Source organism: Fundulus heteroclitus, unplaced genomic scaffold (genome assembly GCF_011125445.2).
Source record: "Fundulus heteroclitus isolate FHET01 unplaced genomic scaffold, MU-UCD_Fhet_4.1 scaffold_310, whole genome shotgun sequence".
In the NCBI taxonomy this organism is placed as follows: domain Eukaryota; kingdom Metazoa; phylum Chordata; class Actinopteri; order Cyprinodontiformes; family Fundulidae; genus Fundulus; species Fundulus heteroclitus.
The window spans coordinates 1-22,668 of record NW_023396720.1 but is presented as its reverse complement, the minus strand read 5'-3'; the positions used below and the strand labels follow the sequence as shown (position 1 = coordinate 22,668).

The 22,668-nt window shown below is 38.7% G+C and overlaps 1 protein-coding gene across 2 annotated transcripts; it reads right to left on the bottom strand.

Moving 5' to 3' along the window:
• Positions 1-16,770: 16,770 nt before the first annotated feature.
• LOC118559530 (sterile alpha motif domain-containing protein 12-like) lies at positions 16,771-19,406 on the bottom strand. 2 transcript variants are annotated; one of them, XM_036130238.1, is made up of 3 exons: positions 19,264-19,406; positions 17,590-17,730; positions 16,771-17,347 (listed from the first exon to the last, which is right to left on the bottom strand). In XM_036130238.1, the coding sequence occupies exons 1-3, from the start codon at positions 19,382-19,384 to the stop codon at positions 17,238-17,240; spliced, it is 372 nt and encodes a 123-aa protein (XP_035986131.1). In that variant the 5' UTR covers positions 19,385-19,406; the 3' UTR covers positions 16,771-17,237. The 2 variants fall into 2 exon arrangements, with proteins under 2 accessions (XP_035986131.1, XP_035986132.1); XM_036130239.1 differs by having other exon boundaries at positions 17,269-17,366.
• Positions 19,407-22,668: the final 3,262 nt, after the last annotated feature.

Sequence of the window (22,668 nt, the reverse complement as noted above, 5' to 3'; positions counted from 1 at the left end):
GTGATGTCGCAGGCTGAGTCCACGTCTTTCATACTGACCAGCATCTGAATCCTGGTTGCATCAGGAACGGCATCTAAATGGGGGAGCAGCTGAAAGAACTCAGTCTAAACCTAACATGTACAAAGACTTAATTTGGCTAGATAAAGTTGTTTTTAACTGCAACTGCTTCCCCTTTTTAATTGATCAGATATATGAAACGAATAGTGTAGCAGAGGGGATAATTTTAGATCAAAATACCTCGTCCCAGTAACAGCTGAGCTGGAAAGGTGTTTTTTTTTTTTTTTATTCAGTCTCACCAAAAACATTAGTAGTTAAATGTCAGATGGGCTGATAACACGATTATGTCGCTGGTTTTCATTTCCTGCGGCACTGAATTACATTTTACAATAAAGTTCCTACGTTGATAGCGGTGTTATTTTAACAGCGATGGTACTATAGCAGCAATAATAGCTGTAGCTGGCATAAAACAGACAGTATAATTACTCTTCATCAACTAGTCGAACAGCAGGAGGCAAAAAAGAACATCATTCCTGCTGTGAAGAATGCTGTCGGCTGAGAAAAAAACACCAAAATAATCAGAATTTATTCAACAGTAGCAAAACCAATTTACAATTAAAACCAAATATGTTCTGCTCCTCAGATTCAGGTTGTTATGTTTGTTCTTAACTCAGGACTAGGTTAGATCATGAAAAATAAGATTACAAATAAAGCTTAGGCGCCGCAGTAACCTTTGAGGTAAAACCGCTGCTCTGCACCCGTGGGTGAAAATGTTCATGTCACCTCAGCTTTCTGACAAAGTGCAAAGATGCATCTGGAAGAACTAAGAAACATACTTGAGTGAATCAACAACAAGAAAATAAAAAACCGGAGTCCCTGCAGGAAAAATGTTTCTGTCCCTCTTCTTTTGCTCTCCTTTACACTGCCTTAACCTCTTTAGCCGAAAAATCATGGCTGCCAAGATGTTAACGTCTCAGAGGATGCTTGTAATTGCACGACAGTTTATTGAGCAAGAGTGAGTCTTTATCATGTAAATAGTTTCATACCCCTGAGCTTGGGGAGACTTTTCCAGCTTTGTCAGATACAGATACATCAGCCATTTAAAAAAAACAGGTTAAAAAGTTGTTCCAGATATGTTTTTTTTTTGCCATTTCTTAAATAGTATGATAGAAATATGACCATTATTAAAAATCCTAGAGCTTGAGAATGAATAAAACAAGGGGTTCAACATGTTCTGGGAAAAAAACATTAGGGTTGAACCATAATTATGGGCACTAATTAACTAAACTTAATCATACGACAATATCTTTGACATGAAGCAAAATAAAACAAATGTATTTCTGCATAACATGAGATGTACGTCAGAATGTTTCCTATCCATTTGGTAATCCTAAGCAAAGTTGCCTCAACATGGACAACTTCAACAAAATTATCTCAAATTACACCAAGTTTCCTGACAGAAAAACTCTTAACGAGGGCAATATCTGTGGGCCTATGCCTCTCAATTCTACGTGAGTAAAGAAACGTGTTGGTTAAAAACAAAACTCCAAACTCTGGCAAACTTGTGTTTCTTTTTTGGAAAATTTCCACTGGCACAGATCTCCGGCTGTAATCCTGACTGACGCGAATCAGTATAATATAGTTACGGCCTGTTCTGCTCCATCTATAAAGGACCAAACTGCTTTAGTGCTTTTCTCAAATTGAAGTTCTTATTTTGTTAGAGAAATCCTATCGAACCAATAAAAATAAGATGACATGGAAGAGACTGAGATGACTTCCAGCTGTGAGGATTATTTTGCAATCCTCTCTTGCACTAAATTTTATTTTTTACTAAGAAAGGATGTGTTTAGTTTGCCTAAAAAAAATAGGAACGAGACTATTTTGTGTAAAGGATTAATTAAATATGCTGCACATTTGTTGAGAGGCAGTTAAAATGCATTTCATATATGCTTTTTCCTCATCATCATGTCTCATTTCTTAGGACTACACAGTTATTTTTGGGTAAATAATACCTTCCTTTCCCACGCCATCTTTAGGAACAGGGGAAAATTGTGCCGCAAAGCTTCACTTCATTCTCCCTCAGATTAGAGGCCAGTTACAAGCTTTTCAGTTAAGTCAAAACAAGTATATTTTTATAGACTTCTCCTATTCTTAAATAAGTTCCGCCCTGTTGTTGATACTAGCAGCAATCTACACGCACTGGCTACTTTATTGGGTACACTGTTCAACAACAATAACAAATGATCAGATGCCTTAGAGCAGGGATGTCAAACTCATTTCTATAATGGGCCACTTTGGCATAATGAAGTCATTAAAAGAGCCAGTTTGATTTCATAATTTAATTTCAATCTGAAAAACTCACACGAATAGAAAAGACAATTAGAAGAATTTTATTGATACAATATTTTAAGACTTTGGCGCTCAGACCTCGGCAGGAAACATTCACGCTGAATTATACTTCAATATGCATAAGCAGGTGTATGAGAATAGGGATGTTTCCCCCCGGGCCTGAAACTGGTGGTGAAGTGGAGATAAATAAAGTTTGTTCAGTCCATATGATGATCTGTTTGAGCTAGATGTCCAACTTGATAAACACAGGTTTGCATGAACTGTCCATGATGAGCAAGCATGAAGTGACAGTGGAGAGGAAAAACTCCCATTTGGGAAGAAACCTCTGGCAGAACCAGGCTTAACATGGCGGTCTTCTGCCGGACCGTTTTAAGGAGTGACTGGGAATTCCGTAAGAGTCCAGGAGGAATTACTCTCTGATAGGGACGAGGTTGAAGGAGGACCGTAGGAAAACCAGGCGGAGCTTGCTACGATGGTGGAGAAGGGGATGGAGGTGGGTTGAGTCATCAGAGTCCAAACTAGACACGGCGCAACCACCGCTTGCTCGCTGAGCAGAAGGCCGAGACGTGGATGTGGAGTTCTTTTAAGATGAACCCAGGATGCTGATTGGCTTTGAGGAGGAGCAGTTCAAAGCTGATAGGCTTGCGACGAAGGCGGATGAGTCTCTGATTGGATGGAGGTAGGCAATAGAGTTTCTTCAGACTGAAATCCCGCTTAAGCTCCATTTCAGTTCACATACAAATATTAAACAATGCACACATAAAAGTAACACCCTTAGGCCCAGTTTATCTGCAAAGAAAGTTGATACTGGGGTGAGTTACACTTTAAACTCTCATCATTCTGCATCACTTTTTTTTTGGACATTTCTGGGTTGTTTTAATGTGTTGAGGGAAAACGGACATCTAGTGGCAGGATGCTGTTACTACACAGTTAAAAAAATCAACATTCGCTACAGGAGACAGTTTCAGCCACTTTTTAAAATTTAATAGGACATATCCCTCCACTTTATGATATGACATACCTTTTTTGGCTCTTGAGGACCACATAAATTGCCTTGACGGGCCGGATTATAGCTTGCTGGCCTTGAGTTTGACACATGTGCCTTAGAGATTTCACAAATGATGAAGTATAGATACGTTTTTCCTGCATGTAGTCTGTCTTTTGCATTTTAAAAGCGCCTTCCGTGTTTTCTTCCTATTGTAAAAAAAAAAAAAAAAAATTTATGTCACTTTAGAGCCCAAAACATCTCTGGCAGTACCTGGAGTGAAAAGAGGTATCTGGCAAGCCAGTAAAAAAGTGCATATGCCTCTTGTTTTCTGGCATATGCTAGTATAAAAGTGGCATGTGCCACTTTAACGAATTGTCATCAATCAATCAATCAATCTTTATTGTCAACTACAATTTGCATTGTAATTGAAATTACAGTTCCAACAACTGTTCAACCGTCCATCGGGGGAACAATTTAACTGAGGCCTTGCGTGAACTGCCCAGGACCCCGCCAACGCGGTTTCCATAAGGCGCTGCCTTTAACTCTGTGAACATGGGTAAAAGGACTTTCAACTTTCCTTTTTCGTCAAATTCTTTGAAAAAGAAATACTTTGAACTAAAAAAATAAATGGTAAAACGGCTTGAGCCCTCGAAAAACAATGTACCTTAACTAGTCTGACAACCCCAAAGTGCCATTCACCCCCTGACGGCGGTGAGCTATGTTAGTAGCCACAGCTGCCCTGAGGTAGACTGACAGAAGCGAGGCTGCCTAACAACGGTACCACCAGCCGGCAATTCGGGTGAAGTGAGACGATCGGAGCAGGGGATCAAACCAGCAACTCGCCAATTGCAGGACGAACTCCCTATCTCCCGCACTACTGTCGCTCCAACTACCACTATAAATACCTTGAATTGACATATAATCAAACAAAGGGGTGGCTTTCTGTCTTCTACAACAATGCTTTTTTAAACGTACAGCGTTTTTACTTAAAATTTTAACGTATGAAAATCATAGCTTCACTGATATTATATTAGGCCACACACACACACGTGTACGATAAATGGCGGTAAGTATCTGTAGTTTGCAACCAAGGAAGAAGAGGCAAAGCTCTACGTTCGACTTGACGCTGCATGTGGCTAGGCTAATGCTAACCAAGTTAGCCGATCACCTGCTATCAACCACTCACTGCAGTATTGATAGCAGGCTGCTGCTTTCACAACACTCAGTCACACTTTAAAAGAAAACAACTAGGGCAAAGATTTGGTCATATGAATGTTTACCGTTTTCTCCGACACGTACGCGCAAAGTTGTTAAAACCGCATCACACATTTGTTTTCATAACTGCAAAAAACATCTGGTCGATAAAACCAGAATACGACATTCAGTGCCTCTGCAGGGCGTTTGATGAAACTGTGATGCCAGGTTTCCATTTTTCGCTCCTGCTGTCTCATTTGATATTAGCTGTCAGAGCTGTGATTCAAAGTGAAAACAGCACAGCTTCTTTCTTGTGAAGAAGACTTGGAAGAGCTTTGGAACATGTTCAGATCTCATTGCCAGCTGTAGTTTACCTACATATGATGTTTACGTTGTGTTTTTAATTAGTATGCAGCAAGGGGCAGTGACAGTGTCCCCTATGGTTTCTTTATCCAAATAAAGTAAAGTCACAGAGGAAAGCTTACAAAAAAAGTCTTCTTTGGAAGCTGTGTTGTTTAAATATCAATATTTCTGGCCAGATGAAGGAAATGGATCTCAGCGCTTGCGTCAAATGCTCTTTAATGGCCATAAAGAGTATTAAAATGCTTTATCTGATGTTACTTAGGCTTGACATTCAGATAAAGCCATCTTACGAATTCAGTTCTTGCAGCCTCCTTCTGTGCACTTTCACCAAAGTCCAAATTCAGGGCCAAAAGAAGTTAATTTGCCCTACACAAGATCCTGCTCCACCTTAGACATGTTGGTTTTACTCCAAGATTCTTTGCTTTTGCTGCCAAGCAGCGCGTTTGGCGGACTGTCAAAGAATGAGCAGCTGCCTCGCGGCAGTTTTTACTGTTTCCACCGTTGCTTCTGCAAAGTTAAACTCTAAAATATCCCAGCAAGCAAAACAATATAAGGAGTGGGACGTTAAATGCTGAAGCAACAGTGAAGGCCTGGTGGTCAATATAAAATGACAAGTAGTAGTTTTTTGTTATTTTGAATGTAGATTTGAAAACCTGAGAGCTAGATATTTAAAGGAACAGTAACCAAAAATAGTTTCAGGATAAATAAAGCAGGGTAGATGATGCCGTCATGTTTTTTTTTTTTTTTTTACTGCATCAAACTCTGAATCATGTCAAGATTCCTGGAAGTACTATAAAGATTATGTTTTTTTTTCTCTTTACCCTCCACACTACAGACTTCTCCATCAACTCCCCAGGTTCCCATCTTCAAGAGTTCTCAGATGATGCCTACTTACATCAAACATACATACTTCCCATGTAATTCCTGGTAAATTCATTATATTATATTGTATGAAATAAATGCAAAAGTGGTCACATTCAAGATTAAATCATATAAGCCTTATATGACGTGCAATATATGAAACAGAAACTGGAGATGATCGAATGTTTGATTTTTCTTTTCCTTATGAGTGTTCCTGTCTTTTATGCAAAATATACATATATGTTTTGCAATTGAGTAGGGTGATTTAAAAAGGTGCACATCTTCAATTTCTTGAAGATGCTAGTTTTAATAACAAATAACTGTACAGTATTATTTTTTTCTATGTTGCAAATTTGCTATTTGTTGCTGGTGCAGCTAAATTTCCTCACTGTGGGCAGCAAAGGATCTTCCTAAATCTCATTGAAAGAAGGCTGCTATTTCTCCTGTTTAGATAAAGGGACCTGACATATTTACAATAACATAATTGTCCTGCTGCAGACAGGTAAACAAGGCAGTTAAACTTGATTATTACAAGGGATCTAAAAAGCTACCTGTCTTAGCATTTTTAACTTAAATGTTTTCTTACGTATTCATCTATGAAAGATCTTTTGTTCAAGAAAATTTAATTCTGTTGGTTTATTTCTTGTTCTCTGAATGTAGCAGTTATTTTATGAGATTTTCATTATTCAGTCCTTTGGACTTGATTTTTAATTTATCTATTTATTTGGATTCTGGTCAAACACACGTCGTCTAACAGTGGTAATGGGTTGATGACAACTCTAAAGAATCACCATCATTTTGTCTAGGGTGCCAAAATGGATAGGGCCAGCTCTGAACCAATAAATAATTCAATCAGATTTGTTAGAGGCTTGGCAATGAAAACAACTGATTTGTTGCAGAAGATATTGTGGTATTTATTGTGAGCCCTCCTGTGAGCCCTCCTCGTGTTATTGGTAGCAATTTTGTAGATGGGAGGGTAGTACATCATGGAGAGGCCTACGTTCGAAGAGATGGACAGCCCAAAAGACACAAAACACTCCAGGGGATAATTGTAGATTGTGGGTAGAGTTACTAAATCTGTTCTCACAATTACCAACTTCAGTAGTCTTATTTGAGCAAAGCAAAATCTAAACAAGCAACCGCGGCCGAGTATTAAAAATCAAAAATAAAGCGGAAGTTATTTAAAGCTTTAAATACTCCATTCATTTTCAAAAATAGTTATGTGTCTGGAGTAAATCATTGCTTTGCAATGGCTAATTAATAGTTCTGTGGTGTGAATGTGCAAGTAAATAAGCATCTGATTTGTGCCCAGTTTGTTTACCCTTATACACAATGATTCATTTTATTAGAAAAGTGACAGGAAAATGTGTGTCTGAATTAAAGACGGAGGGTTCTGTTACATGTGTGCAGCTTTCTTACTGTAAGATATGATTACTTGATCCTGTTTACCATCCTCACAGCAGAGCGTGTGCTTGCTGCTTGACATGTAAAATGAGGATACTATTTCTGATCCTTTCATATCCTGATCTTTTCATATCCCTAGTCAGAGTAATGTAACATGCATGAACTCTTTTCATGGTTAGACCCCAAAAAAAAAATGTTCAAGGCAACAGCAGTCTATCCTCTAAACACCCCCCCCCCCTCTTTCTTTTTCACTCCACTGCTTCCAATACGGCAAAGATAAATCACATGCCATGAGGCCATTGATGTGAGGGGAAATAGATGGGCCATTTGTTGACAAAACTCATTTTCCCACTTCCAGGTAATAAAATACTCTCTGTTTGGGGTTTTTTCACTCCTACATATATATTTTTTTCTGTTTCTGCAGATCCAGCAGCAGGTTTGCTCCACATCCACCTTTCCTCCTGTGTCACCTGTTTGTCTTGATAAATGGTCGTGTTCGGTAGCACACATGGATGTGGGACTGGTCAAAACACACACACACACACATCCATGGATATGTGCGTGTGTAAAACTACTTTTTACTTGCGGTTAATTTCAAGATTATTTAGTTGGAAAAATTCAAAAGTATATGATCAAAAAATTATAGCTTTACATCTATGAAAGATCTATGTAATATAGCCATACATATTCAATTCAGTTCAGTTCAGTTTTGTTTATATAGCTCCAATTCACAAAACATGTCATCTCAGGGCACTTTACAAAATCAAATTCTATCAGATTATACATATTGGTCAGAAAGTTTCCTCTCTAAGGAAACCCAGCAGGTTGCATCAAGTCTCTCCAAGCAGCATTCACTCCTCCTGAAAGAGCGTAGAGCCACAGTGGACAGTCGTCTGCATTGTTGATGGCTTTGCAGCAATCCCTCATACTGAGCATGCATGAAGCGACAGTGGAGAGGAAAACTCCCCTTTAACAGGGAGGAGAACCTCCAATAGAACCAGAACCAGGCTCAGTGTGAACGGTCATCTGCCTCGACCCACTGGGGGTTAGAGAAGACAGAGAATATGTAAACTGTCCACAGCATGCAGGAGGGATACTAGTAAAGTTGTTGGTCTCTTCCTGGATGTTTTTTATATAACACATAGATCTTGTCTGAAAATGTGGAAGCTTAATCGGTGTACCTCATTGATCGCCACTGAAACAAGAGGTCTGTAAATAAACGCTTGAAGCTATAAGATGTTCATCTTAAGTTATTGACATCTATCAGTCTGAAAATGTTCACAAAGCCATTTCTTACACTTTGAGACACCAGCAAACAACACTGAGAGAGCAATATTGGCATTGTATAAAAAAATATAACAGTCATAACCATCCCAGGGTGACAGGCTTACCAAAATTGTCTCAAAGAGCACATTAACGACTTGTCGTTAATGTAGGAGTCGTAAAAGTACCATCAACAATATCTAAAAAGTTATTTATTCAACCGACATGGAAGAAACAGAAAAGAAACTGCACCCATGGAAACCTTAAACCCTGTTGCTGACCAAAAAGAATACAAAAACAATTTTAGACTTGCCAAAAAAAAACAAAAAACTTCTTGATTATCCCAAAAACCTTGTCAGAGCAAGACCATAATACAAACGTTCAAACATGGTGGTACCAATATGATGACTGAGGCTGATTTGATGCTTCAGAACCTGGACAGCTTTGTTTACCTGGTGAAATCATGACTTGTGCTGTTTAGCAGAAAATCCTAACGGAGACTGGCTGCACTTAGGTTATACCGCAAGAACAATGATTCAAAACTCCTCAGCATGGTCACATCTAAATAACAGTGATTACAATACATTTTACTGTGATGCTGTTTCACAACAGAACCACCCCAATTTGAATCAAATGATTGATCAATACTTCTGCAAAAAAAAAGAGTACGTTGAAATTCCTTCACAGAGAAAAAACGGAAATGTTACTGCCAGTTATCACAAACCAGATGGCTGCTGTAACCTCAGAGAGTAGAAAAACTAGTAATTAGATTTGATAAGCTTTTTCTTTTCCACATATAGGGACAAGTTGGTTTGGATAACTTGTTTCCCTTAATAAATAAAAGGATTTGAGTAGGGCTGGATGACAATTCAATTACAATATATATCGATCGATAGACGTATATCGATGATAGAAAAAAAAGAAAGTTTTCCTTCCTTTTGCATTCTAGCCATGTAGGTTAATATTACAGCCATAATATCCTCTCAACCAATCACAAACGCAGAACCAGGAAGTCTCCATCGCCAAGCTCCGCCCCCTTCAAAGAGCTCGGAGAGGACACGTTCTTTTTTCTTTTTAAAAAAAACTTGCAGTTTCGGTAAAAAGTTGGTTGAATAATAGGTTGAGTTTAAATTCGGTGTTCTGTATCTAAAAATAAGTCGCTAAGCAACAGCATAAAACAGCCAGGGCTGCACTTAAATTATATGTTTTGAATTTGTTGATAATTATCGATATCGATCAATATGACTTCTATTTTATCGATATGTTTTTTCTCTATATCGTCCAGCCCTAGATTTGAGTATCTGCTCAGGTCATCTTTGTCTGATATTATAATTTTACACAGTGAAGTGTGACAAAAAACAAACTGAAATAAATCTGTAGCATCCCGAATATGTTTTAACAACGAGTTGATATATATACTAACTAGAGGTTAGTAACATCCCTTAGTAAAGCGTCACAAATGTGATCTGTTTCTAGGAAGAGGACAAGTGGTTGCATAAAATCAGGAAGAGCTTTTGAAGCAGAGAAGAATGAACCTCTACTTTATCTTGCTCACACATTTGCAATTCCCTGTTACCTTCCCCAGGTGTTTTAATGTCACACAGCAAAGGCTTTTACAGACAAATGTAATTTTCACGAGACCTCCCGAGTCCCCGGATACTCTCGTAAAGATCCAAGAACTGTGTGCCTTTCATGTTAGTTGGCGCCAGTAGCACTGCCACCGTTGCCACAAAGAAGTTGGATGCCATGAGCAGGTTTGCAGCCCAAGCGTCCAGCAAGTGATAATTAGAGTCGATGATGTTTCAACGTCTGGTGTTTTTGTAGCCCAGGAGGCCTCTGAAGTGAAGCAAGCTGCTGTGTCACGACCCTCTGAACTCAGAGTGAACTTCTCTCTGTTTCCTCCGTTCTCATGGCCGTCCGCAAACTCCTTTTTTTTCTCCTCCAAGTATTGATCTTTCTATCCTGCAGCTGCGGCTTCGAATAGATCACAAGAAAGTGACAAAAAGGCTGCTGTAGCAGGAAGACGGTGAATGACTGCAGGGGGAAGGTTCACAGCTGTGTTAAAAGTTGACTGAAGCCAGACAGAGACACCCGATCATCATCCCAGCAGAGCGCCGACCCGCATCGCTAAAAGAATAACAACATGAATCTAAATGTTTGCCGTTATTGTATGCTATGCTTCCTCAGTGTCTGCATCGGCAAAGTCATATGCATTGAACTTTACAACCCAAATTGCATTTTATCAGGATTAAATGCTGTCAACCTGCCATAGACCAAAATTAGGTCTATGGCAATCCCAAAAAGTAATAGAATATGAAGGTTTGCTTTTTTTTCCAACAATGTTTTACAAATAAAAAAATAATTAATAAATAAAATGTGTAGTTAATTTGTTTTCAACTCCCTTTAAAACCACTATATACAATCCCTAGCAACCAATTGTCTTCAAAAATGACGACAACTGATTATTGATCCTTACTCCCTTGAAAAGAGCCCACCTGTGTAATTTAATCCCAGCATAAATCCATATGTTCTGCAAAGACTCCTGGGGTGTGTTAGAGAACATCAGTGAACAAACAGCACCATGATGATTAAAGAGCTCAGCAGACAGTTGTGGAGATGTTTGAAGCAGGGCTGGGTTTTAAAACAGTATCCCAACACCTTTGAACGTCTCACAGAGCTCTGTTCAAGCTATTATTTGAAGAAGGAAATGCTAAGGTGCGACAGTGAACCTACCGAAAACCAGATTGTCCACCAAAACCTTTGCCTCAACTCCGTTCTAAACCTGAAAGAACAAATGGAAATGTTAATTTTTTTCAAAACATATTTTATTTGCTAAAGCGGGATCCAAAGTGTCTGATTGGACTGTAAAGGCATCTATCCACGCACCTAAAGGACTGCCAAAGGGAACATTAATCAGAGCCTCATAGTAACTCTGGGGGAGCTGCAGTGATCCACAACTCATGTGGTAGAATCAGTCAACTATTAGTTGTGATCTCCACAGATCTGGGTTCTCATTTATAAAGCTTGCGTACGCACACAAAATGGGCCCTGAATCTTGTGCACACCACTTTTCACTCAAAGTTGGGATCTATTTAAAAAAAAAAAAAAAAAAAACTTGATGGGAAAATGTTTGCTCCTCACAGCAACTCTGACCCAGGCGTACGCTCATTTTGGAGGCGGGGGGAAATTAGCGACGTAGATGGTGCATTGCGGTCTAACTGAACCATGATTCCTCTCAGATGTTCAATTGTACTCAGTATCAGACGGTGCATCTTGGCCAGGAAATATTTGATCCTCCTAATTCTCCCATCTGCAAGCTCTTCCCGCAGTGCCAATTCATCCACCGCGCAGCTTTACACACAAGTATGTTCACCGTTTACAGCAATTAAGGTAATCGCCGCACACCTTGTCACAATAATTTGCTAATCTGTGGTACACGTCACTCTGGTGATCATTGGAAAGATGAATGTGATGGTGGATAAAATGTGCAAACTTTTATTTAAGGTTTAAGTGTGCTTATGGGCATTTTTTTATTTATTTGAAAGGTCCTTTTGTGTAGTTATGTGTCACCAGGGCAAGCATGAATAACACTGGGGTTCTGAAGGTTTATGATGAAGTCAGTCTATCATTAAAGTCTGATATGGAGTGAAATTGAACGTCTGAGAGCAATCATTATGCAGTTTGGCTGTAATGCACCACTTTACCGTCTGCATCAAAAATTTCCCCCCGTTTCTGAAATGAGAGCACACCTGTGTCAGAATGTGAAGACCGCACATTTTCCTGTCAACTTTTTATTTTTATAGATCCCAACTTTTGCGTGTAAAGTAATGTACGCAAGTTTCGGGCTCCATTCTGTTGGTACACAAGCTTTATAAACGAGACCTCTGGCTTAAATCAAACAGAGAGTCTGTAACAAGACTTAGAAGTTGATGATCACAAACGCTCAGATGATCAGATAATCACTGGATACACCAAGTTGGTAGAGGCCCTAAAGACTTTAACTAGTTTTAATTTTAGTGAAAATCTGCAATGTGTTGATTCTGGGAGCTAAAGACAAAAGCACGGCACACTTTTCAGATTTTACTTTTTCTTTGAAAACCAATTATCTTTTTCCTTCCTTTCTGTTGGTCTATCATATACAATGCGACAGAAATCTTACTTGGATGAGAATTGTTTTAATATGCATCTTTTTTTGTAAATGAACAGGCTTTCTTTTTTATTACATCCAAATATTGAGAAACGTGACTTTGTAGTTCAAGATGTTTTGAAATAAAGGAATGAAAGCAAATCTTAACAGATCCTTGAAGGCTGCGTATTTAGACGGAAGAGCAAGAGAGCAGCACCCCAATAAATTCTGAGTTTAAATCAGCATTACACACAGATCCCTTTGGTCTGCTTTCATATTGATTCTGATTAATTTTTCTGACTGAAGCAGTGAATCTCTATAGGACAAACACATTCAAATGTTAACTTTAATAGATAACTATTATAGAAATGTCTGTTTAAATTTAACTTAAATTTAACTAAGGCTAATACAAACATACACAATGATAAAAGAGAAATCATCTTCTGTAATTCTAGTATATCTTAACTAAGCAACATGACTAAAGTATGTTTCATCTGCAGTTTTATTGAGTATAAGGCAGTCCACTTTGAATTTCTAAGCTAGTCCATACATTAAACTCAGTTTACATCTTTGTTTGTTTTTTCAGCAGGCATTTCATTTTAGCTTTGTGGTCGGGGTCACCGGTGATGTTCATCATTCCTTCCTTCTGCCAGTGGGATGGATTTATGTTTGTGCTGACTAAGCATTGCCCCATCATCATTCCTGCCCAATCAAATGCCACGGCGTCCTGTGAAGGATTAATGACACTCAGACACACACAGCCCCACAGCCAGGCCCAGGAAAAAAAAGGGTTCCTGCAGCACTCTTCCTCACTTCTGCTGACTTTACGTGCCAGGTTTTCACAAGCATGCTGTTATATGTCTTTAACAAGAGTAAGGTTTTTAATGAGATTTCCATACATGTTGCTGCACACACTGAACATCAAAATGACTCCTATAAGTTAAATTAAAGAATCTAGTGCTACAGTGATGTAGGTTTGTGCTCATCAGCCCATGTTCCAGATGCAAACTGTAACATTTTCATTTTGATTTTATTTCATGCATCAACACAATGTGGATCGTAACTGTGATGTAGAGGGGGGAAAAAACGATAAATGGTTTTCAAAATTAATTACCGATATTTATGGTCAGTTAATTATATTAGGAAATGTTTATATATTTATATAAGTGAGTATATGAATTAAGCTCAAACTGGTGTTTTTGCAGCATTTATTTCTGTTAATTATGATATTCCGCTTACAGCTAATGAAAACATTTAAGACACATTTGTAATAAAAAAAATGTGGGCTTGATGAAAAGATTATTTAATGCCTGCTTCAATAGGGTTATTTTCAAAAGCTACCTTTAACGAGCCCATATATTTGAATAGGTTGAATGTTACTATATAATCTGAAAAGAGTGCCGTGCCCCTTTACTATGATACTTTTACATAAATCCAGTGCAGCTTGTCGCCTTCAGAGGTCTTATAATTATTAGTAAAACTACATTCCAGGAAAGTAGAGTATTTAATAGCAGCTAATAGGCCCATGGTAACTCTGGAGGAGCTGCAGAGATCCAGTTTTGGTCAATGAGGCAGACTCCGTGTCTCCTGAAACCCACTGGAGGAATGAGACCTAAATTAGAGTTTTGTCCTGCAGGCAAAACTCTTGAGGATGAAAAATCAGACTAAAAACATCCTTCTCTCGTTGAAACAATGTGGTGACAGCATCATTCTGTGAGGATGCTTTTATTACAGCAGGGTCGAGGAGGCTGGGCAGAGAGTAAGTAGATAGATGGAGCCAAACGCAGGAAAATAAACTTGCTCCTAGAATAGGCTTCAGATTTGGGGTGGAGATTCAGCTTCGGGTCGGACGGAGATCCTAAACATTTATCCAGTGCTTCAAAATGAAACTGTTTAGATGAAAGCACATTCCAGATGTAGAAAGGACCAGTCAAAGATCACACCTGAGTCTGAATGTGAACCTGAGACAAGACCTGTAGATTGCTTTTCACTCTCCATCCAATGAAACTGAGCTTAAGCTATTTTGTAAAGATGCATCTGCAGATGGGTAAAGGTGGTAGAGATATACCCAAAAAAAATCACTGCAGTTTATGGTTGGAACAGGACATGTGGACAAGTCTGAGGGGTGTGAATATTTTTGCAAGGCACTGTACATGAGAGATTTTAACTTTCACCGCAGTTTATGGTGTCTTCTAGTGTGTGAACTTGAGTTTAACGCTTTAAAGTATAACTCTGGGTTTCTGGTTGGATTATCATCAGGCTGATATATGAGTGATGCAATTGGATTACATTTTATTACATACTTTATCAACTCTGTCCTCAACTCTTATGACTCCTGATTTAAAGGGCGCACACAGGTCTGCATTAATATGTTTTCATTATTATGACCTTTAGCTTTAGCAGTAGATCTTTCACAGCCGTCTATCCCAGAGGATATTTCAAACGAGAGCAAAAAAAAAAAAAAAAATCTGAGTTATAGTGGAAACTCTTGGTATTTATGAGGCCTGGAGCTGCAGCTGTAAAAGCAGCTCAGCGACAAACAAATGATTCATGATTGCACTCCAGTATCCAAAGAGACGAATGATTAGGAAGAAAGCAAACAGCCGAGATCATGTTGCAAAAGCAGCACTTTTTATTTGACTGCCTGTAGCAAAATAAATGTTCGGAAACTTTACACACACCACAAAGAGTCTTGATGACAAGTAAAGATCTTCATCTTTACATAAGCCGTTCTATTCATTTAAAAGATGGCTGGAAATTAAAAGCCACTTGAAATGAAAAATAAAAAAACAACTTTTCTGTTTCTCTTCCTTTAATAGTTTGAGAGGAAGGGGAAAAAACAGTCAAAAACAAAATTACATGGATCCTGCATTTCAACTCACACTTGGAAAAGAAAGGAAAGCAACCAGCAATTGGGATTATGTAATTAAAAATAAGAAAGGTTCAACCATTATTATTATTATTATTATTATTATTATTATTATTATTATGGAGGTTCCTATCAATCAGTATTTGTTGATGAATCCAACTTCCAGTACATTTAGAATAAAGCCACATATATGTAAATCTATATTGAATTTTTCTGCTTTAATTTCTGAAGCATCAGATTTAGAAGATGTGTGTGTGTGTGAGATGTTTTTAGACTCGTTTTAACAAGGCATTTCCTGAAAATCATTAGTGTTTCAACAGAATCGGGATGAAACGCAGATTTTCTGACTAACGTTTTTGCAATTTGCATCTTGCTGCAGCGACATAAATGTCTTCATTTACGTCTGAGTTTAAAAGATAAGTATCATACAAGCTAAGAGATCAAACTTTCCAGATCTCCTAAGTATTTTCTGGCTTAGCTTTGATTTTATTAAACACATTATCAAAAACCAACACCATCCCCGACAGAAAGAAGATAAGCTCATGTGCTCGGGCTTTATCGAGGAATAAAAATATATCCATGTTTCCCAGCAGCCCTGCTGATTTGATGATGAGTATCAAAGTGTATTTTAAAGGAAAATCCTCTGACTTTAAACGAGTTCTCAGAAGTGAAACTATATCAGCATGTACTGGTTTCGGTTTCTTGAGTCATGCAGATGGATATTTTAACGATTTGGAGACAGGAGATTCACATTTTCAGATTTCTCACAGTTGTTTTGATCAAACCTAATATCTGCAACTTTACAGTAAAGGTTTATAAGGAGGTTAGCCTCTGATTATAAATAATGATAAAATAAACAATAACTATGATAATAAAATAAACTAACTATAAAAATAAACCGCTTTACCTTTTTTTCTCACTGAACTTCCAGTCTTATTTAAAGCTATAGTTGGTAATCCTGTTTAGAAACACTTTTTGTTATACTGGGTAAAATCATCCTTCCATCCTGAAAGTAGTTAATACATTATGTATTCAGAAAAAGGAGGTTAAAAAATGTTTTCTGTGGGAGCTGCAGGCCTGTAAGAACTCTAACCAATCTTTGCCATTCGGTCCAAAGGGCTGGATTTGTCACTTTTGTTCCTGCTCTCACCCATAGACGTTATATATTCACCTTCCTCTGTCCCTCAAGCTCCAGGGGTATCACCTTATCTACACTTAGACTTAGACAACTTTATTTGTCATTTTGTATGCACAGAGTGCGTACAGAACTAAATTTCGTTGCATACAGCTTGTAAATTGCAGTAAAAATCAAATTACAGTATAAGGTGCAGCAGTGGTTTAAAAGTAAACAATTTAAATGTAGACAATGCAGGAGACAGTGTACAGGTGAGTATTTTTAAAACCATTTGTATGTGCAGAATTGATTGTGCAAGGGCACAATTGGTTGCCCCACATGTTAAACACTTCTTTTTTTCCTTTTCCCAAGACAAAAATAACATGCATTCTCTATTTCTTATTCCAACATTTTCTAGACTTTTAAAATACTTGCATCAAATTCTGGCTTATTTGCAGTTCTCAGCAGCAACCACAAGGGAATTCTTGGACTCTATCTCTTATTTAATACAGATTTCTTCGTAGGTTATTTGATATTGGTATGGTTAAACGGAATACAGAGAGAAGGGAAAGACAGAGACAAATGGACAAAAGGGGATCAAAAAGGGACAACCAGACAAAAACTAATCTCATCCATCTGCACTGGTCAAATTTCACACAGGAAATGGGTTTCTTTCTCGCTTCTCTTCCCCATCGATCCCCCTTTCCATTCACCTTCTCTTGTTATTTCCATCAATCCTTTCAATCTCCTTCGCACAGATGAATGGATAGACGGGAAATAAAAAAACCCGGCTGGGTATCCTTCTGTCGTTTTGCCATCCTTTATGAAGAAAAACAGTCTGGTGAGGAGACAAGAGAGCAGATAAAGTCTAAGTTTACTGATCTAACTTGCTGGAACAAAGATGTTTCTTTCTTTGAGTAAAAGAAGCTGTTTTCATATGTTTTAATGCTGCACAAAAATAAAACACGGAGTTGCAGAGTGCAGAGTTGATTTTTCTGACTGTATCGTATCAGTGTGCTGCTCAGCCACCACCTGGAAATAAAGTCATTTGGTATATTTACCAGAGCAGATGTCATTGAGTTCATTGATTTCTTCCTGAACTCTGAGGAGCAGAAGGTCCTGCAATATTTCCTGCTGCTGCTCGTTATCCTCCACCCCGAGAAGCTTCAGGTGATGCTCCTTTAGTCTCAGCAAAGCTCGGCCTGCAAATGCATTTATAACCTAAGTCCACACACGAGTTGTCAAACCAGCAAACTTCACTAAAACACCTTGGAGCTTAGCAGAAATATTAAAGGTGTCATGACATCACCGTATAAACCATTTCATGTAGTTGTCATAGCTGCATATTTAAATTCTCCAAAGACTTTCATAAAAAAATAAGTTTTGTCAGGACAAATGTCCCTCATCAGTAAAAGAGTTGGTTGCGGTAATGATATGCAGCTCTACCTAGTTGACTTGACGCTGATTGGCTACAACCATATTTGGAAAACTGGTCAAACGCGGCCACCACCATCACCACCACCACTTTCCCCCTCAATCCACATCTCCCTTCTCGACAAAACACTCCATTATAAATCCTTTATGGTTTTAAGGCTGGTTGAAGTGTTTGTGTTGCAGGATGTCGGACAGTTTAAAGCCTTTGGTCCAAAAGCTTTAGACTGGCAGTGTGATTCAACAAAGCCACATAGACCGCAGCACGGTGGGGGGAGTTCGCAGCGGCTGCTTGTGCAGCTGGAAGAGAGATCCTCGCCGCTCCGCAACACAGGAATATCCACCTGGGATCCAGTTCTTCCCCCGGGGTGCCTCAGCGGAGAACTCGCTGACAGCCTACCCACAATGCAGCTGTCTGTCAGCGCTCCACCACCGTCACAGTGATAGTCGCGATGGTCGTCAGTCAACCGGATTTTCGGTTACAAACACACCTTTCTTATATTTGACAGCATTTAGAGAAATTAGATACATTTACATGGCAAGACAGCATTGCGGTCGGCACCTTCCGTGTTGGTACAGGAGGTTTTAGGGTTTTTTTTATCCGTTTTGTTGGAAAATCCATATCTGAATTCCTCTACAGGAAACCCTCTTCAGTAAAGTCCTCATAAAACTTCATGTATTTCTGACCATTGTGAGGGGAGTGGTGGCCTAGTGGTTAGAGCACAGAGCTTTGGTCCCAGAGGTTCTGAGTTCAACTCCCACAAGCTGCCATTCTGGGTCCCTGAGAAAGACCCTTAACCCCAAATTGCTCCCCAGGCGCCGCACAGTGGCAGCCCACTGCTCCCCAAAGGGGATGGGTTAAGATGCAGAAGTGAATTTCTCCATTGTGAGATCAATAAAGTTCAATTTTTTTTTTTTTATATATTTATGACATTTCAGCTCCCCTTTTTAGTAACCACTGTGAATGTGTTTTGAGGGTGAATATGGGATTATTTGCTCTCCGCAGCTTCAGTGGCGTCTGAAGGTTGATTTGGGGTGGCCATCTGCTCGCTGCTTGATGGTATGGAAACGTAGAAAGACAACCCGTTTTCTGATCATTTTCAGGTCCTTTGATCCTCAGTTTTGACCTTCACATGGCCTCATCAGCGCACAATAGACCATATTATACCCCCAAAACTTCAGAAAATTACATTTGTTGTCATGGCCCCTTTAACAAAGGTGTTTGGTGTAAAATCCATTGCAAACCCAGCATCTAATTAATGTTTAGTTACGAATTTTTCCAAAAACATTGTGATTAATTGTACCTGATATGTCATGTTTCATGATGCCTTTGTAGAGCGACTCAATGTGTTCCGGGTGCTGCTCCTGAATCCATTCCAACACCTCTTCCACGGACCAGGACGATGTTTGCTGAGACTGGCTCATTATCCCCGAATTACTTGAGCAACACCTTGAAATGAAAAACAAACAAATAAGCGTCACACAGAATTGTGTAAAAAAAAAAGACCCTAGATGAATGCTTATCCATTCATATTTAACTGCTTTACCAAGATCAGGTGAAAGAGACAACAAGTGCAAGTGCATCCTGAGCAGCACTACCAAGTTTCTCCAGAAACATACCAAAAGGGAGGCCTCTCATACAAAACCCCTTTAGGTGATTCTCCATGATGAAACCAAATTTAGACAATTAATAGCCAAAGATTAAGAGAAGTGAACTCTTATCCCAACTCCTTCTGCTCCATTCCATCAAATGTCTTATATTACCAGACAAATACAAGGGAAGAGTCTATTCACTGAAAACTGTCAACCTTTGAGATGGAAAAAAAACTGTATTTGTTACGCTTTGCAGGCCTGATTTTGTTTCTTTAATGTTTTCGTGCAGAGTCTGTGTCAATGAGAGGTCTGCACAGCACACATCAAAGCACGTTATTCTTCTCTTCTTAAGAAGAAAGTGAATAAGCTGCCAGAAATGACTTATCTTCATTCAATGAAACACCATCGTACAATGCCCATCTGCTCACAGCTCTGCTCTTCTATGGTTAAAAATGAACGAGCAGCCTCATATCCTCTGCCAACTGGCAGCCAGTCGGGCGTTTAGGAAATTGAGCTCTGATGAGTCAAAAGGTGAAAACAAAACATTTTGGGCAGAAACCTAACAGCAGTTTTGCAGTACAACTCTGACAATACAATACAGATTCTATGTTCGGTGGCAGATAGGTACAGTGACAAAGAATTCCTCTTTCTCCTGCCTCTGCTTTTTGGTCAAACCTGGACATTTTATATAGGCAAGAATAATTACTATTGGACAAAGACAACCTGGGTGAATACAAAAAGCCATTTTCTAATGATTTATTTGAAAAGCTATCCAAATAAATCTGACCTCTAAGTTAGAAAGATTCTCACCCCCAACTGGTTTTGCTACTCTTGGTAGCAACAGCCATCAGTATTTAACTTTCCTGACCTGTAATTCGGATTGATTGGAGGATTTTCCAGCATGAATGATCTGTACCAGCATCTGAATGGGATTAAGTCCTGGTTATAACTCGACCATGATGTAGCGGGATGCACAACTTCTGAAAAGGTTTAATTTCGCCTTCGCAGTCCATTAAAGATTTTCCCAAGACTCTTCAGGGATCATAAAATTGTTTTCTTTTCTTTTTTTTTTTGCAAAATTTGAGATGGATTTTGTGTTCTTTTTAGTCAGCATCTGTTTTCTGTTTGGAATTCCTTTATGGACGCTGTTTTTACCCCAGCCTCCTTCAGTTTGGTAAATCGTAAATACTGACCGTAACTGAGGGGAGTGAAGCCTGAAGATGTTGTTCCTGGTTCTTTAGTGACCTCCCAGATGAATTGTTGCTGTGTTTCTTTAGTAATTTAGGAAGGCCAGCCACCTGCAGGAAGGGTCACTACTGCTCCATAGTTTCTCTATTAGTGGATAATGGCCATCACTGTGGTTCAATGGGGTCCTGAAACTTTAGAAATGCTCTGATAGTTATCATTAATTTTGTTTTGTGCAAATTCCTTCAGATTAAGGAATGACGTGTGTCAGATTTTCCAAATCTATGGCTAATCACAGTTAATTCAGTTTTAAAACAGGAATGGCTGATTTTCACAAAGACAATGTTTGGTTTGGGAAGTTTTTTTTTTTTACCTTAAGGAAATAAAACAATCATTTCAAATATGCTTTTGTATTTACTTGGGTAATACTTTGTCTGATGTTTTAAAAACAAAATGGTTAAAAAGGTTTCTTTCTCAGAGTTTCTGTGTTGTAAAGTCAACATTTAGATTTACATTTACAACATGCATGCTACATTTATGGAGATATTAACTTGATAATCTATGCACATAGATCTAATGTTAGTGAAAGACCACCCAGCATGATTTCTTAGACCCGAATCTCTTATCTTGTCAACAAATATCCACCCATTGTCCTGCGTTTATCTCAGACCCAGGGGTCTGCAACCTGTGGCTATGGAGCTGCAAGTGGCTCTTTGGACCTTCCACATTGGCTCTTAATAACATTTGGCTACAAATGATATTATTATTATGGTATTTAAATGTAATAATGATAATAAAAGCAGGTTTTAGCAGTTTTCTCTTGGAATGCTTTTAATTTTCACAACAAAATGTTGCTAAAAGTGGCAGTAATATTTAATTTTAAATCAATATTTTTTCATTATGTTGGAAACTATGATTTATTTTACAACATTATCCAGAAATATCAACATCCCACCCATCCTCTTTTTTTAAAACCTCAAAATAAACATAAAAGGGCCTTTCTTTAATGATGACAACATATTTCCTACAGTAGATCTTTATCAAAAATTATAACTTGTCTTTTTCCAAAAGGCCAGGCAACATTTGCGGCTCTGAACAAGTTTAATTCAAGTGAACTGTAGGAAAAATGGCTCTTTAGACTGTAAAAGTTGCAGGACCCTGGACTAGACCAAAAACTGAGCCCGGAAGCAAGATGAGAAAAACTGAAGAATTTTCGTATTTAGGAGGTAAGTGCCTGTATGCTTTTTTTAATTTCAGTACTTCTGTTCGTTTTTTTGGAATAGTGCTCCAAAATATTGCTACTGTTAAAGCAGAATACACAAAACCCAAAAAGCAGTGTGATGCTGCAGCTCTCAGGCCTATCTGAAATTATAAATCAAGTCTGTCACCAGACAATCTGATCCCGGCATTACAGCTGCCATTGCTGTGAACATGCAGGCATCAGCTCGTTGATATTTTTTGCTTTAGGCACATTATCCGACAACATGTCTGTCTGTGGTGTGAGGAAGCGACGCTTTGCAACAGTATTCGACACGTGCAGCGTCACCTACTTTTTCTTCCGCAAAACCCTATTTTCCAGTGATTAAGCTTACAACCTTCTGAACAATTTGGGCGAATAACTGAGCTGAATCCCTCCACAGCAAAAGTGAAACCAGCTCTGACATTGGGAGGTCAGTAAAACACCTCTGTTCCTTTTTTTTCCACGCTCCCTCGGGTTCGGGCTGTTCTTGCAGTCTTATCCCTCTGGACTACGGTGCTATAGGGCAAAAACTGCTAAACTGTTGATGTTGACCTTTCAGTAGGCCAGGCAAGTTATGAGGGGTTGTAATATAGGAAAGCAATTTCCGAGTTAATTAAGGATTGAGGTATGATTGGCTGAGACAATAACGAGCTCCCCACCGGAGGAACTGACATACAGAAGTGACCGGGCA

Bases quoted from the DNA above. Each gene is read 5' to 3' on its own strand.
- LOC118559530 (XM_036130238.1), bottom strand. From the start codon at position 19,384: ATGAGCCAGTCTCAGCAAACATCGTCCTGGTCCGTGGAAGAGGTGTTG. The intron at 17,731-19,263 runs GTACAATTAATC...ATGCATTTGCAG, and splicing joins CATGAAACATGACATATCAG to GCCGAGCTTTGCTGAGACTA. The intron at 17,348-17,589 runs GTAAATATACCA...TTCTTCATAAAG, and splicing joins ACTCAATGACATCTGCTCTG to GATGGCAAAACGACAGAAGG.